General features: G+C 65.5%; 1 protein-coding gene across 2 annotated transcripts; it reads left to right on the forward strand.

The window, feature by feature from the left end:
- The first annotated feature begins 4,782 nt into the window (after positions 1-4,782).
- RGS19 (regulator of G protein signaling 19) lies at positions 4,783-13,047 on the forward strand. Of its 2 annotated transcripts, XM_063349795.1 has the most exons (6): positions 4,783-5,152; positions 8,145-8,287; positions 8,452-8,588; positions 10,493-10,567; positions 11,571-11,805; positions 12,416-13,043. In XM_063349795.1, exons 3-6 carry the CDS (start codon positions 8,488-8,490, stop codon positions 12,602-12,604), a joined length of 600 nt encoding a protein of 199 aa, XP_063205865.1. In that variant the 5' UTR covers positions 4,783-5,152; positions 8,145-8,287; positions 8,452-8,487; the 3' UTR covers positions 12,605-13,043. The 2 variants fall into 2 exon arrangements, with proteins under 2 accessions (XP_063205865.1, XP_063205866.1); XM_063349796.1 differs by lacking the exons at positions 4,783-5,152; positions 8,145-8,287 and having other exon boundaries at positions 8,450-8,587; positions 12,416-13,047.
- The last annotated feature ends 12 nt before the right edge of the window (positions 13,048-13,059 follow it).

Genomic DNA, 13,059 nt, shown 5'->3' on the forward strand with positions numbered 1-13,059 from the left:
TTGCTCAGACTCTGAGGATACGCTGGGTTTGGGGGCCCAGCTTTGCCACGCTCCAGACTTGCTTGTCGGCACTTGCCTGCTCCGGAGGCAGAAATATCCCGGAGGCTCCGGGGCAGCAACAGGACGGGCAGAGGGTGAGCGGAGCCTGTGGTGTCCCCGCATGTGGCCGTGGCTCCGGGCGCACTGGCGTGCTGAGGGTGCGCTGGCAGCCCGCTCCCGGGGACGGATTTACTGCTGGTTCGGTATAGAGGGGGTCAGGGAGCCAGCAAAGGGGTTTGGGGTTAAGGGTTTGGGTTTTCCCATTGCTCCCCCTCCTGCAGGCATGAACCCAACTGGGGCTAAAGTAGTTTCCTCCAACAGAAGGCAAATGCCCAAGCAGCGTTTCAGTGCAAAGGGCAGGAGAAGAGCAAATAGGTACATGTTGGCATTAGCGGGCAGGAACCCCGGAAAAGGAAGGGAAAGCTTCAGGCTAGCCTTGGAAAGCAAGAAAAAACAAGGAAAGATGCTGCCTGGGAGTCCGGTGTGGGTTTCACCGTGAGGAGAGAGCTCGCGAAGCGGATTTGGGGCTGGGGAAATGTATTGCCATGACAGCAGTGGCAGGCGAGCTGCTGTGTCCCCCAATGGTACAGCCGAGCCCTGCAGCATCCCGGGGGCTCGGCGAAGGGCATCACCGTGGCCTGTCACATCGGGGATCTCATTGAGATCCCCAGTCTGACCCTTCCGTGGCCTGAGCCCCGAATGCCTGCAATGGGCATCCACCTGTGGCCGGGCTCCCGCAGCCCTGTCCGGCAGCAGCGTGCCTGGCCGGAGCGGGATGCAGCGGCTGCGGCTGCCTGGCACGGCCCCAGGGCTGGGGTCCGCCTCTGTGGCACAGGGGCCACACAGGGTGACAGCGCTTCCTTCCTCCCTGCACTGCCAGCTCCTCCCCGGGGATGGCCGAGCCGAACCCCGCCGTCTTTCTTCCCCTTTGGTCAGGTTTTAAATAACCGGCGCGGCTGGTCTCGGAGGACGCGAGTTGCTCGCAGAGCTCCCCGTTGCTTGTCACGACGGGGGCAGGGCAGAGCATCGCTGCTGCCCCAGCACCGGCGAGGCTGTGGTGACCGCAGCACAGGGGTCATGGATGTCCCTTGGGATGCTCCAGAGTTGGGACAGGGTCACCACATCCCCCTTGTCCTGTGTATTTGCCCACAGGACAGACTCCTGGGAGATCCTGCAGTCCCTCACTGTTTTAATATTGGACCAAAGTCTAAAATGGGACGAAGTTTTCTTACTGGTGCAAGCGAAAGCTCGGCTCTGCAAGCTCTGGTCCCCGGACCCGTGGTGGCACTGGGTCTGGGGCCGGGGGGACGTCCAATCCCTGGGTGCTCAGCAGCGAGGTGTGACATCTGCCTGAAGCCAGACCCCAAAAGCCATCCGTCAGGGCTGGCAGCGTGCAGGCAGCGGGGCCCACTCCCGCCCGGGTGAATAAACCGCGGTGGGCAAACGTGCCCAGGGTGCGGCATTTGGGGGATGGTCTGCCTTGTCCCCAGCCGTCGTGCTGGCATGGCCCCGGCCCGGCCGGTCCTGCCGCTGGCTGAGCCGGCTGCCGGGCTCAGCCCTGCCCTGCCCACATCAATGCCGCGCTTTGGGCAGGGAGCGTGGCTGGAAGCAGGGCCAGACCTGTCCTCGGCACAGCCGGACAGACCCACCTCCTGCCCAAACCTCCTCCCTGTGCCCGACCGGTGGCTCCCGTGCTGGTGCAGGTCTCTGGATGCAGCCGACGAGGTTTGGTCTCGTGCTGGGGCTGGGGAGAAAATCGCCCCTCGGCTGCGTTGGGGAGCGCTCGGAGCCGTGGTAAGAGACCCCTTTGATCCCACGTTTCCCTGTGATGCACGGTCCCTCCTTTTCATCCCGATCCAGGGTTGATTCTCTGCCTGGTTCCTCGTTTCCTCGGAAAGGGCAATTTCTTGTCTTCTTATCCTTGGTCCTCCTAGCATCCCTGTCCCCCAAATTACCACTAATGTCCCCAGAGGGACACTGTGCTGCCCGCGCTGGCATGTGCTGGGATGGGGATGAGGAGGTTCTGGGCTGGCAGCACCCCGTGGACGAGGAGCACCCCACCATCCTTCCGACTCAGCTCTCCCCCCAGCCACGCCGAATCCGTATCCCTCCCGTTCCTCTTCCCTTCCCTCCTGTCAGCTGCCGGGCTCCGTCCGCATGGTTTAGCCCCCGCTGAGTATTGATTACCGTGATCTTTCGTCTCCTCTCGCATGGATCATTACCAAATGCTTAATAGGAGTCTGCCTTAACAACGCCGCGATACCTCTACTAATAGAAACATAATTGTCAGGGCTTGCCTTATTAAATCCCCCAGCTGATTGTGGCGGGTGCTATTTTTACGCTATGAAATAATTAACTCCGTTTCAGTGCAAGAGCTGGGGCCGGAGGGGCGGGTGCCGGCAGTGCTGTGCCCATCGTGCCACCCGGCAGCCTGTGGTGGCCGTCTCGGCCGTGGTGGCCGTGCCGGGGCAGAGCTGCAGGTCCGCTCACCTCTTCCCAGCAGGTGCTGGAGAGGTTCATGTGGTCCTTTCAGGAGGGTTCGCGGTGGGATTTGGCTCGGAGGGTGCTCGGTGCAGAAATACACCCCAGCTACAGGCGAGGAGAGGGGCAGGGAGCAGAGATGGCCGGTGCGGAGAAGGACCCCAGCATCACCCACGGGGCTGTCGGCCCTCGCGGTGCGAATGGACCAGGGAAGTGTTGGGACATGCTGCAGCGTCTCCCGGTTCCCATCAGCAGGACCTGCCTTTCCAGTCTCAGGGAACGGCAGAAAAATCACTGCCGGGCAGAGGAGCTCCCCAAAAGGCATCCGCTCGCTGCCACCTCCGCCACCACGTGCGCGGGCACATCTGCTGGCGTTATCAGCGACACGCGCTCGGCGGGGAGGCAGCCGGGGCGCAGCCACGTGAGCATCGCCGTCCCCTCGTCCTGATGGGACCTCCGTGCTGGCAGCATGGGGGTCAGCCCAGCCCCGTCCCCACAGAGCTGGGGGGACGTGAGCCTCACCTCTTTAGTCTTTTTTGAATAGATTGCTAAAGAAGGGGGGGGAAAAGCTGGGTCTAAAAATAGCTCCTAAAACTTCCTGTGCCGCTGGCAGGTGGCTGGGGCAGGCTGCGGGGGCGGGCGGCAGCTGTGGGGCTCAGCGGCGGTGCCTGCCCACGGGGTAACCCCGTCAGAGGGGGGCCCGGGGGGGTGCTGGCCCCCCATCGCCAGCCCGGGTTGCCTGTGGGGCTGGCCCAAGTCTGGTTGCACTCAGTGGCTGGTTTCAGCCAAATTTGGCAGAGGTCGGAGGTGCTGGGTCCCTCCCAGGAGAAGGCAGGGAAGCTGCAGGCTGGACTCAGCCCTTATTAGACACTGGAGAATCCCGCAGCGGCATGCGGGCGGCTGGGGCTGCCCAGCTCTGCTCGCACTGAGCCAGCACGGCCCGTCCCACAGGTGACGGGTGTTTTGCAGTTCCTCCAAGGCTCGGGAAGGGGCCGGATCCGGCGCTGCTCCGGAGGCATTGCTGGCGTGCGGCGGGGGCTCAGCCAGGCTGGGAACGGTCTTTCCCTCGGCACCGGGGGGGGGGAGTTGTGCATCGCCCCCGGCCGAGTGATCTCTGCAAAGCTGCTCTCCTGGCTTTGGCCCATAAAATATGAAGGGAAGGTCCGTCCTGGGGTGGAGAACTCATACCATGGCTGGAGGCAGCCAGAGGATAAAAATATCCTCGCTGCTGGTGGGTGCCCCAAGGCCGGCGAGCTGGGGGCGCTGGGGGCTCGCCGGTGGGAACGTGGCCACATCCTGGCAGCCCCCGGCTCTCGGAGCTGGCCCTGCCCGGTAGCGGCAAAGGGAATTTTGGAAAACCATCTGGAAAACAAAGTAGGTTCAGGTGATGAGAGGAACAGAGCCCCGCTGAGCCCCAGTGGGTGCCCCTGAGCACCGCAGCGATGGTGGGGTGGGCGCCAGCAGGAGAAGGGGCTGCCGAAGCAGAGGGTGACTTTTGGGCGACGGAGGGTTTCCATGCGGATGGGGGCGGGGGGGGCTGGGGACGGCGGCAGTGTGACCGCGTTGGTTTCTGGGTGCCGGGGTGTGCGGCGTTGGGAAGAGAGGAGATAACAGCTCGGCGTCCCCGGGGAAGGCGAGGGAAGCAGCCGGGCCGGGCACTGGGCCGGGCTGATAACGGGCACATGCCATGGCCGGGCGCCTGGCCCAGTCCCACGGCCCTGGGGGACCATGCAGGGGGTGCCGGCACCCCCCCGCCCCGCCCTCTTTCTCCCCTTTTCTCCCCTTTTCCACCTGCGGCGAGCCCGCACGAGCGATGGGGCAGCCACCGGCGGAGACCACAAACTGGTTTCGGTCACTGGTGTGGTGCCGGGGCTGGAGCCCTCTCCACCCGCAGCGGTGCCGAGGGCAAATTTAATCAACGAAACGAGGTTGGGCATCTGATTTCTTTCTCTCTCTTCTTTTTTTTTGTTTTTGTTGGGGTTTTTTGTTGTTGTTTTTTTTTTCTTTTTTCTGAAGAGGGAGAAAAAAACCCAACCAACTTTGTTTGTGAGTCACTCTTGGCCGAGGGAGCCGGGCTTCGCCGTGCGTGGCAGGGGCTGGCGCAGCCCCGCGTTTTGGGGACGATGCTGCGTGGGGGGAGGCTGTGGCTCAGCCCACCCTCGGGCACTGGCCCCCTTCCCTTGCTGCCGACGTCCTCCCCCAGCGGGCAGCATCGGAGCCCCGGGGCCACCTCCTGTGGCAGAAAGCACCGTCCCTTTGAAGTGGCTTTCTCTGGGTGCCAGGGACCACTCTGGGGACATATCCTGCCCAGCGCTCCACCTGGGGGAAGCCACGCTGGTTGATTCCTTGGCCACGGGGCTGTTCCAGTGCCGTTGTGCCCAGGCTGTCTCCGAGACACCCGGCCGTAGCTGGCACGGCAGCAGGTGCCCATCCCGGCCACGGAGCCCTGGTGCGGCTGCTCTGGTGCCTGCGGCGGCCGCCGGATCCATCCAAGGGGTGGGAAGCAGGAGCACGGCCCAGCTCGGTTGCCGGCGGGGATCGCTGTGCCCTGCTCCTGCCCCGTCGGGGCAGCCGGCCCCGCGGCGAGCGGCAAGGAGAGGAGCCGGGCCCTGCCGGGGCTTTCCCAAAAAAGGTCTGAACTCTTCGGTTGAGTTTGCCACTTCCCTTACCACTCCCTTTCCTGTGAGAGGATGTGTTCGGCCGCTTTTCTTTTCTCTTTCTCTCTTCTTTTCTCTCCCACCTCCCTGCCCTCGCACCCGGCGATCCTGGCGATGCCGCACGCCCCCTGAGCCGGCCGGGGTCACCCTGGCCGGCACCCGGCGCCGCCACCGCGATGGCCAGGCTGCAGGTAGGGACACAACACCGGCAGCTCCCCCCGTGCCCCCCCAGGTCCTCCCACCAGCCGTGGCACGGGGTCGGATGGGCACGGCGGGGGATCGGCGCAGCCTGTGACCCCGCATCGGGGTGGGCACCGGTTTGTGCCCCACTCTGCAAAGGCGGGGGTGGCCGGAGGGGGATGGCACGCTGCCTGGGGCATTGTCCATGGCCAGGGCGCTTGGGGAAGGTGGGGTGCATGGAGGCGGGTCACCCCTGTAGCCAGTATTTGCCATCGCCTTGGCTTTACCCACCCGGGCACCCCGATGCCACATCTCCCGTGGCAGCTGGCACAGGGCGATTTTGGCGACTGCGTTGCCCGGGGTGAGCGGGGCACAGGGTGCTTCGTGTGCGGCTGCATGGGCTGGGGCTGACCCAGCGCCCCGGCAAGGAGCAGCCCGGTGCAAGGGGAGGTTTCCCTTCCAAAACCATTTTGGGGAGCGCTTGTCGTATCCAGCTGCGTGGGGGGGTCCCCTCTCTGTTCAGGGAGAGGATGGGGCGGTGCCAGGCTCGGTGGGGACGTCATGGGCGCGTGAGCTGGCATGGCCCGGGGACACCCAGCATACGGGGACTCCCAGGCTGGGTGCTGCGGCCACCAGGCAGTGATGGCAAAGACTCCCGGGGGGGGCTTGGGGACCTCACGGGGTTGGGGCGAGGGCGGCTTTTGGGGCGTCTCTTCTCTCTGCTGGGGAAATGTCCCTTTTTTGTCATCCTTCCTCTTTTCGCAGCCTCGCGCACACACCCTCGCCTTCCCTCCGGCGCTCGGAGGCTCCGCCGCCGCCGGGGCTTCCTTATCCGCCGGCACCCACAGCCCCGTGGCACATGGCCCCCGCCGGCACAGTGGGGTGGGCTGTTGTGGGGGCATTAAGGGGTGCACGGGGCGGGGAAACCGGCCGTGCGAATCCAGAGCACCGTGGGCCAGGGGGTCCTTTGCAGCCCCACACCTCCCCTTCTCCTCCGTGTCCCTGCCGGCACGGTCCAGGCAGCTGAGGTGTCCCCGGGCGGGTGCCACAGCACCCAGGATGGGCAGAGCTGATCCTGCCTCCTTGGGGGATGCTGAGTGCACCCCGCGGGCGTGGGGACGGGATGCTCCTCGCCGGGGGATGCTGCTCCACGCCGTTCCCTCTCCCGGGTGTTTTGGCTCAGCTGCTTGAGGGTCTGCTCCGACCAAGGTTGAGTACCCGCTGCAGAAGCAAAGTGCCTGGGAATCCTCCTGGGGCAATGCCACACGCTGTCCCCACGTCCCTGTCCCTTGGCCACCCCTCGTCCGCCTGGTCTGCACCCCAGGACTGCAGCAGAGCCGGGGCGGGCTGGCTGGAAGCAGGGTTTTCCCAGCCTTCAGGTTTTCCTTCTGCTCCCCCCGTTCCCACAGCTTCGTCACCGCTCGCTGCAGTCAGTGCCGCAGCCCCGCTGGGAGCCGTGCCCGGAGCCTGGCTCCCCCCGGCAAGCAGTGTGGGGCTGCAGCCCCCCAGGCACGGCAGCACGGCCGTGGCACCGTGGGGCAGGTGGGGTTGGCAACGGGATGGCACCGGGGGTGCGGAGGGGGAAGAGCGGCCAGCGGGAGTGGAAGACGGTTGGTGCTGGGGAAGGAAAGGGAAAAAAGCCGGGGGTTAAACGGACCTGAGGGTAGCGAGAGGGAGCGGAGCCTGCTGCTGAGGCGGGTGACAAGGTCACAGCCGTCCTGCCAGCACTCGGGGCTATAAATAGGGACAATTGGGAGCGAAACGCAGACTCTCTCCTTTTTCGTTCCTGCGGGAGCGATGGGAGCCAGCGGGAGGGTTTGCGAGGGCCCAGGAGAGTTGCTCATGGGGAGCACTGCCGGGCCATGGCTGTGCCGGGGATGGGGGGTTTGCACCCACTGGGGCAGCTGTGGGCTCAGGGCGGGCTCTGGGGACAGCCCTGTCCCCAGCTGGGACCTACACCCTGGCTCCATCCCCTTCGCTGAGTCCACACAGGACTCAAACCCAAAGTGATGAGACCTGCAGCAGCTCGAGACAGGGGTGGTGGGGCTGAGGCGGCCGGGGGCTCTCCCTGCCCGCTGTCCCCCCCCTCCATTCCTGCCCTTGGCGGGGCAGAGCCGGCCGTGAGCATACCCTTACCAGCACCCCGCACCGAGGTGGGTGCTGAGCCCTGGCACCGCTCCTGCACAGGAGCATCCCTGCTCCGTGCTGGGCCAGCGGTGCAGGCAGGGGCAGGCAGGGACAGGCAGGGACAGGCAGGGCTGCGGGCACACGGGGACCGTTCTGCAGCAGCGGTGCAGAGCGCTGGACTCAGCCAAACACTTGGCACGGGGCAAGTTTTGGTTTAATGCTGGGAGCTGTGAAAACTGCCCCCTCCCCGTTTCCTTCCACTCACATGATGCCATGGAGTGGCTCCGACTTCCCCATCCCAGGCCCGAACATGCCACGGGGGGGGTCCGGCTGCGCTTCCCCACGGCACGGGGCACAGCCAGGGGTGCATGAGGCCGGCCCTGAGCCTTGTACCCACCCTGCAGCATGGGATGGGAGCGTGGGAGGGGGTCCCGGGCGACATGTGGGGCTGGCAGAGCATCTGCCGCCGCGTCTCCCCTCCTCCTTTCCTTCGCACTTCCTTTTCTTGCCCACTTTCTGTCCGCCCGCCATGCCCCAGCTTGCTGCCTGCAAAGGGTTTTCCCTGCCATGGAGCAGCCCCCCCCCGCCCCCCAAAGCCACTCAAAGCCAGGGGGTCCCACTGCAAAGGTAACGTAGCACCGCTTGTCTCCCTCCCCACAGGCTCCATCCAGGAGGCGGCAGGGACGTTAGCCGGGGGTTCTCGGCGGCACGGCTCAGCCGGGGGCTGGGAGGAGCAGAGAGCAGCAGAAGAGCCCCCGAAGCACGACCCAACCCCGTCCACCGTGTATGAGGCTGGGACGCAGGTGAGATGGTGACCATCTGGGGAGCCAAGAAGAAATCACAGCAAGTCACTGGACGGGGCAAGGCGGGAGGGGAGGGTGTCCCTCCTTTACCTCGGAGTTCTTGCACGTGGAGGGGATAATCATGGGCAGCTCGCTGACCTGCGCCCTGCCCTCCTGCCTTTCAGTACGCAGGACCCGCGTCCGCAGAGACACCCCTTCCGATGTCCCGGCATGAGACTTCTCCGACAACGGTGCAACCCGCCAGCAACCACCGCCCCAACGCCTGCTGCTTCTGCTGGTGCTGCTGCTGCAGTTGCTCATGGTACGTCCCGTCGTCCGATAGTCAAGGGACCCCTTCGGATGGGAGATGGCAGGGTCACACACGTGCTGCTCATCTCCCGTGCTTGGTGCGGCACCAAGCGCTTGGGCTGCTGCCCAGGCAGGATCCCGGGTTCAAGGGAGACTCATCCCTGGGTGCTCCGCAGCCCGCGGTGCAGCTGACGGTGCCTGCGGGCAGTGGGGGCGGGAGGGCACCTGGGATGGAGCCGGCCCCGCTCACCAAGCCGAGCCTCCGGGCTGCTGGGCTGCTTGGGTTGCGTTGGGAGATGAGGGGAAAACCGGCGCCGCAGTTAGAAAAGGGTATAAACGTTGGGTTGGAGCAGATGGACATCAGCGGTGCCACGGTGTGTTGCTCTCCTCCGTGCGGAGCCTGGTGAGCCCGAGCCTCGCCGAGCCTCAGTGCGCCATGACTCCGTCCTGTCGGCCAAATCTTTTAAAATAGGTAGAGCAGAAAGTGGCACCAGGAACCGCCCTCTGGCTCTCCTGGGGCTGGACGTCCCCAGGTGGGCCGCGCAGGGAAGCCACTGACAGCGCCGGCGGCACAGCGCAGCGCTGGGCCAAGCTGCCCGACCTCTGACTCCCCAGCCCACCCTCCCCGGCAACAGGCAGGAGGATTTTGCTGCCTGTTTCAGGCAGGAGGAAAGCTGGGATTCCCTGCCCAGCCTCGCGGCTGCCTTCCCATGGTTGCGGTGGTGGATGGTCCTCATCCGTGGCAGCCTTCCCAGCAGCTCTGCCCTGGAGCAGCGGGTGCAGAGTCCGGCCCTGGGCTCCCAGCGCTGCCCAAACCAAGGACATAACCAGCCCCTTGCCTGTGGCTGCATCTCCCATCCTCTCCGAGGATCCCCAGCTCCTTATTCTCTGGATAGCCCGGATTTTGGAGAGCCTGCCTGTTGTTCTCCATCCCCAGCATCAGCCCGCTCTGAGATTGCTGATGGCTTCAGGCTTTGCAGCAGCTTTGGGCTTCACAGCCACCGACGATGCCGAGCTTTGGAGGAGCAGCAAACCCTGGAGCTGAGCCCTGCTGCGTCCCCAGCACCGATGTCAGCCCCGCGCAAACCCACGGTGCATCCCCAGCACCGATGTCAGCCCCGTGCAACCCTCCACTGGGTCCTCGGCGCCCCATCTTGCCTGATCCCCTCTCGTTTCCTCGCATTTGCAAGGCAGCGAGGGCAGCGATCAGCACCCCTCACAGCCTGCCCGGAACGTCTTCCTCCCGGACGGGTTCAATGGGAGGACCTAGATGGTGGGAGGACCCTCCCAGATGGGTTTGGTGACATTCAGCTGTGGGCAGGGTGACCCTTCGCTGGGTCCCTCCTTCGTCTCTGCAAGAGCCCGGGAGCCGAGACAGGGCAGAGATGCCCCCTGTGCCCCGCTGCTGGAGCAGGCGCAGGCAGGGACATGCCCGCGGCTTCACCCACCCCATTCGCCCGCGCCGCCGGGGGAGAAGTTTGCGCATTTAATCTTGCGCGGGCGGCGAGGGACGGTGTCGCAAGCAGGAAACGCTGCGGTTGGCGCCGGGCGCCGAAATTCAAGGGCCCGAGGGAAGTTGGCTGGAGGCGGCTCGCCCTTTGCGCCGCCGGCACCCCCGGGGGCAAGGGATGGGGGGACAGGGGACACCGGCACCCCTGAGCCCTGGTGCCACCATCCTGCACTCAGCCTCCAGGCTGGACCAGTGCTGGGGTGTCCCGGGGGTGCAGGGTCCGGCCCTTCGCCTTTCTCCATCTACCCTGGCCACCGGCAGGGTGTCACTGGCTGGAGATGGTGATAACCGGGCGCAGGGGCCAAGCGCAGCGCGGTGCTGAGCCCCGATGGCCACATCCCTGGGCCCTACGGTGGGGTCTGGGTGCGTCCCCAACGCCCCTGACTACCTTTCCATCTCCCCGTTAGGAACGAGGACCGGGAGCGAGCGTGGAGGGCGTCCCGGGAGACCAAACTGGAGACCATCCCAAACTGTGAAGCATGGTGAGTGCAGGGGCAGGAGGCGGTGGGGCTGGCACAGCATGGCACGGCACGGTCCCCACTGCCACCCTCCATGGCACCCAGCCCCGCATCCTGCCCGCCGGAACACACACAGGGAACAGGATCGGGGCGCCAGGACTCGGGGGTTCCTGGTGCCGCTTCCAGCGGTGTGTCCCTGGTTCCCACCAAGGAACAAGGAACCCGGAGCCACGGGCTGCAGCCCCTTGCAAAGGGAAACTGAGGCACACAAGAACCTCATCCTGCCCGTTAGACCCGCTGCCGAGGGCACCTTATAGCCACAGGGAGAGGAGGGGACAGGCTGGTCCGGGGGCGGTTCAGCTCTGCAAAAGAAGCGGAGGCAGCAGCAGTGTAAATGTACAGCGGGACACAGCGCATTTACACTCGGGGAGGAGGGGAACGGGCAGGCACCCGGCTCCAGGAACGCTCCGCACCCAGCACCCACTCCATGGGGGCCGAGCACGACCCCCGCAGACAGCCCAGCCCTGCAGCACCTGGCACGGCAGGGTTAGGGGTCAGACGTGCTAATTAGCCACGGACAATGATTGCTCCTGCCTTGCTTTAGCAGGTGATGAGTGTTTGCTAGGGAGCAGGCTATCACCCCCAGCTGTGAGGGATGACGGGCTGATGCCGGTCTCTCCCGGGGCGGCTCAGAGCTGCCACTCCGCCAGGGAAGGGCTTGTGCTCGCTTTTGGGTCTGTGCAAAGCCAGCACCAAAATACATCTCATCTGGGGAAATTCAAGCTGAAACCAAGCCCAGGCTCCAGCCCGGCCATGCGGAGCCAGGACAGACCCTGCGAGCGACCTCCGAAAGCCTCCGTGATAACCGGAGCCCGAGGAGGAACGGCCTCGGCGTGAGCAGGGGGGATGCACTGGGGCACGGTCGCTCTGGGACCAGGGATGAGCATGGCCGAGCCGCGCGGGGAGGGACGCGGCGGGGACCCCACGGTAACGCTGTCCCCTTGCCTCACCCGCGGGGACCCGGCAGCGCCAAACCCAGCCCGGAGGAGGTGCGGGGCTGGGCACAGTCCTTCGACAAGCTGATGAAGAGCCCGGCGGGTCGCAACGTCTTCCGGGAGTTCTTGCGGACTGAGTACAGCGAGGAGAACATGCTCTTCTGGCTGGCGTGCGAGGAGCTCAAAAACGAGTGCAACAAGCACACCATCGACGAGAAGGCCAGGATGATCTACGAGGACTACATCTCCATCCTCTCGCCCAAGGAGGTACGGGGCAGAGCCCCTCCCGCGGCTCTCAGGGGGCGGCTCAGGCTAAAATGGGGCTGGGGGGTTGGGGTGGGTGGGATGTTTCTTAGGAAAAGGGCTCTCTCCCGGCTGCTCCTGCAGCCCTGCGGCAATTTGGGGATGGGGTGAGTGGTTGGGGATGGGTTTGGGGGGAGGGTAATGGGTTCAATTCGTGCTTGTGGATGCCCCCCCACCCCTTCCCAGCACCCCGGGGATGCAGCGGGACCGGGGCCCGGGTTGTGCTGCGGGGCCGGAACCTCAGGAGGGCACCATCGGGCCGAGGAGGTGCCGCATCCCGGCTCACAGCATCCCCAGGGTGGGATCCCCCGACCCGCATCCCTCTGCCCAGCAAGGGGACGCAGGGAGGATCCGGAGAGACACCCCCCGCTCCTCCCTGCGACTCTCTCCAAAACACCCTGGCTCCGGTGCAACGATATTCCGGGATGGACACACCGAGGGCTTCCCACGGTGTCGCGTTGGTACCCAATTTCCCGGGAGAGCGCACACAGGGGTGGGTGTCGGGGTTTGGGGCTTGTGGCTGGGAGTCCTTCACCCACCCCCCCCACCCCCCGTTTCTCTCCCTGCCGCCCAGGTGAGCCTGGACTCGCGGGTGCGGGAGGTCATCAACCGGAAGATGCAGGAGCCGTCCTCGCACACCTTCGACGACGCGCAGCTCCAGATCTACACGCTCATGCACAGAGACTCCTACCCTCGCTTCCTGAACTCTGCCATATACAAATCGCTGCTCCAGAGCGTCTCCCGCTCCTCCTCGGAGTCCTAAGGGCACCCGCCGGCCGTGGGGACGCCGGTGGGGACACGGTGGCCTGGCGGGGGTGGTGGGCTCGGTGCCTCCTCCCCTCCGCCGCCCTCCCTGCCAGCCCCCTCCCAAGTTTTTAGCTTTTTACCTGTGAACCGTCACCCCGGTTTCTGGGCCACCCTCCAGGACTGTCCCCGGGGCTGATGCCACTGCGGCAGCGCAGCCCGGGCTGGCTCGTACTACTGAACCCCTGCCCCGTCCCCGCCGCTGGCCGGAGCGAGCCGCGGGAGAGCGCCCAGGGCCCGGCTCCCCCTCCCCGGCTCCACCCGCACCCCATTTTGAAGAGGTCACTTTATCCCCTCTCCAACACACCTGGGGACACGGCACGTCCCCGTTTCCCACATGAGACCCAGTTGGGGACTGGGTTGGGGTTTTTTTTTGGGGTGGGGGGGAGGTCGATTGTTGTTGTTTTCCTTTTT

Source organism: Chroicocephalus ridibundus, chromosome 12, assembly GCF_963924245.1.
Source record: "Chroicocephalus ridibundus chromosome 12, bChrRid1.1, whole genome shotgun sequence".
Lineage (NCBI taxonomy): Eukaryota > Metazoa > Chordata > Aves > Charadriiformes > Laridae > Chroicocephalus > Chroicocephalus ridibundus.

What these genes read in the sequence shown, in the direction of transcription:
- RGS19 (XM_063349795.1), top strand. Translation starts at nt 8,488, where the DNA reads ATGTCCCGGCATGAGACTTCTCCGACAACGGTGCAACCCGCCAGCAAC. An exon ending in TGCTGCTGCAGTTGCTCATG is followed by an intron (nt 8,589 to 10,492) that starts GTACGTCCCGTC and finishes TCTCCCCGTTAG; the next exon opens with GAACGAGGACCGGGAGCGAG. An exon ending in CCATCCTCTCGCCCAAGGAG is followed by an intron (nt 11,806 to 12,415) that starts GTACGGGGCAGA and finishes CCTGCCGCCCAG; the next exon opens with GTGAGCCTGGACTCGCGGGT.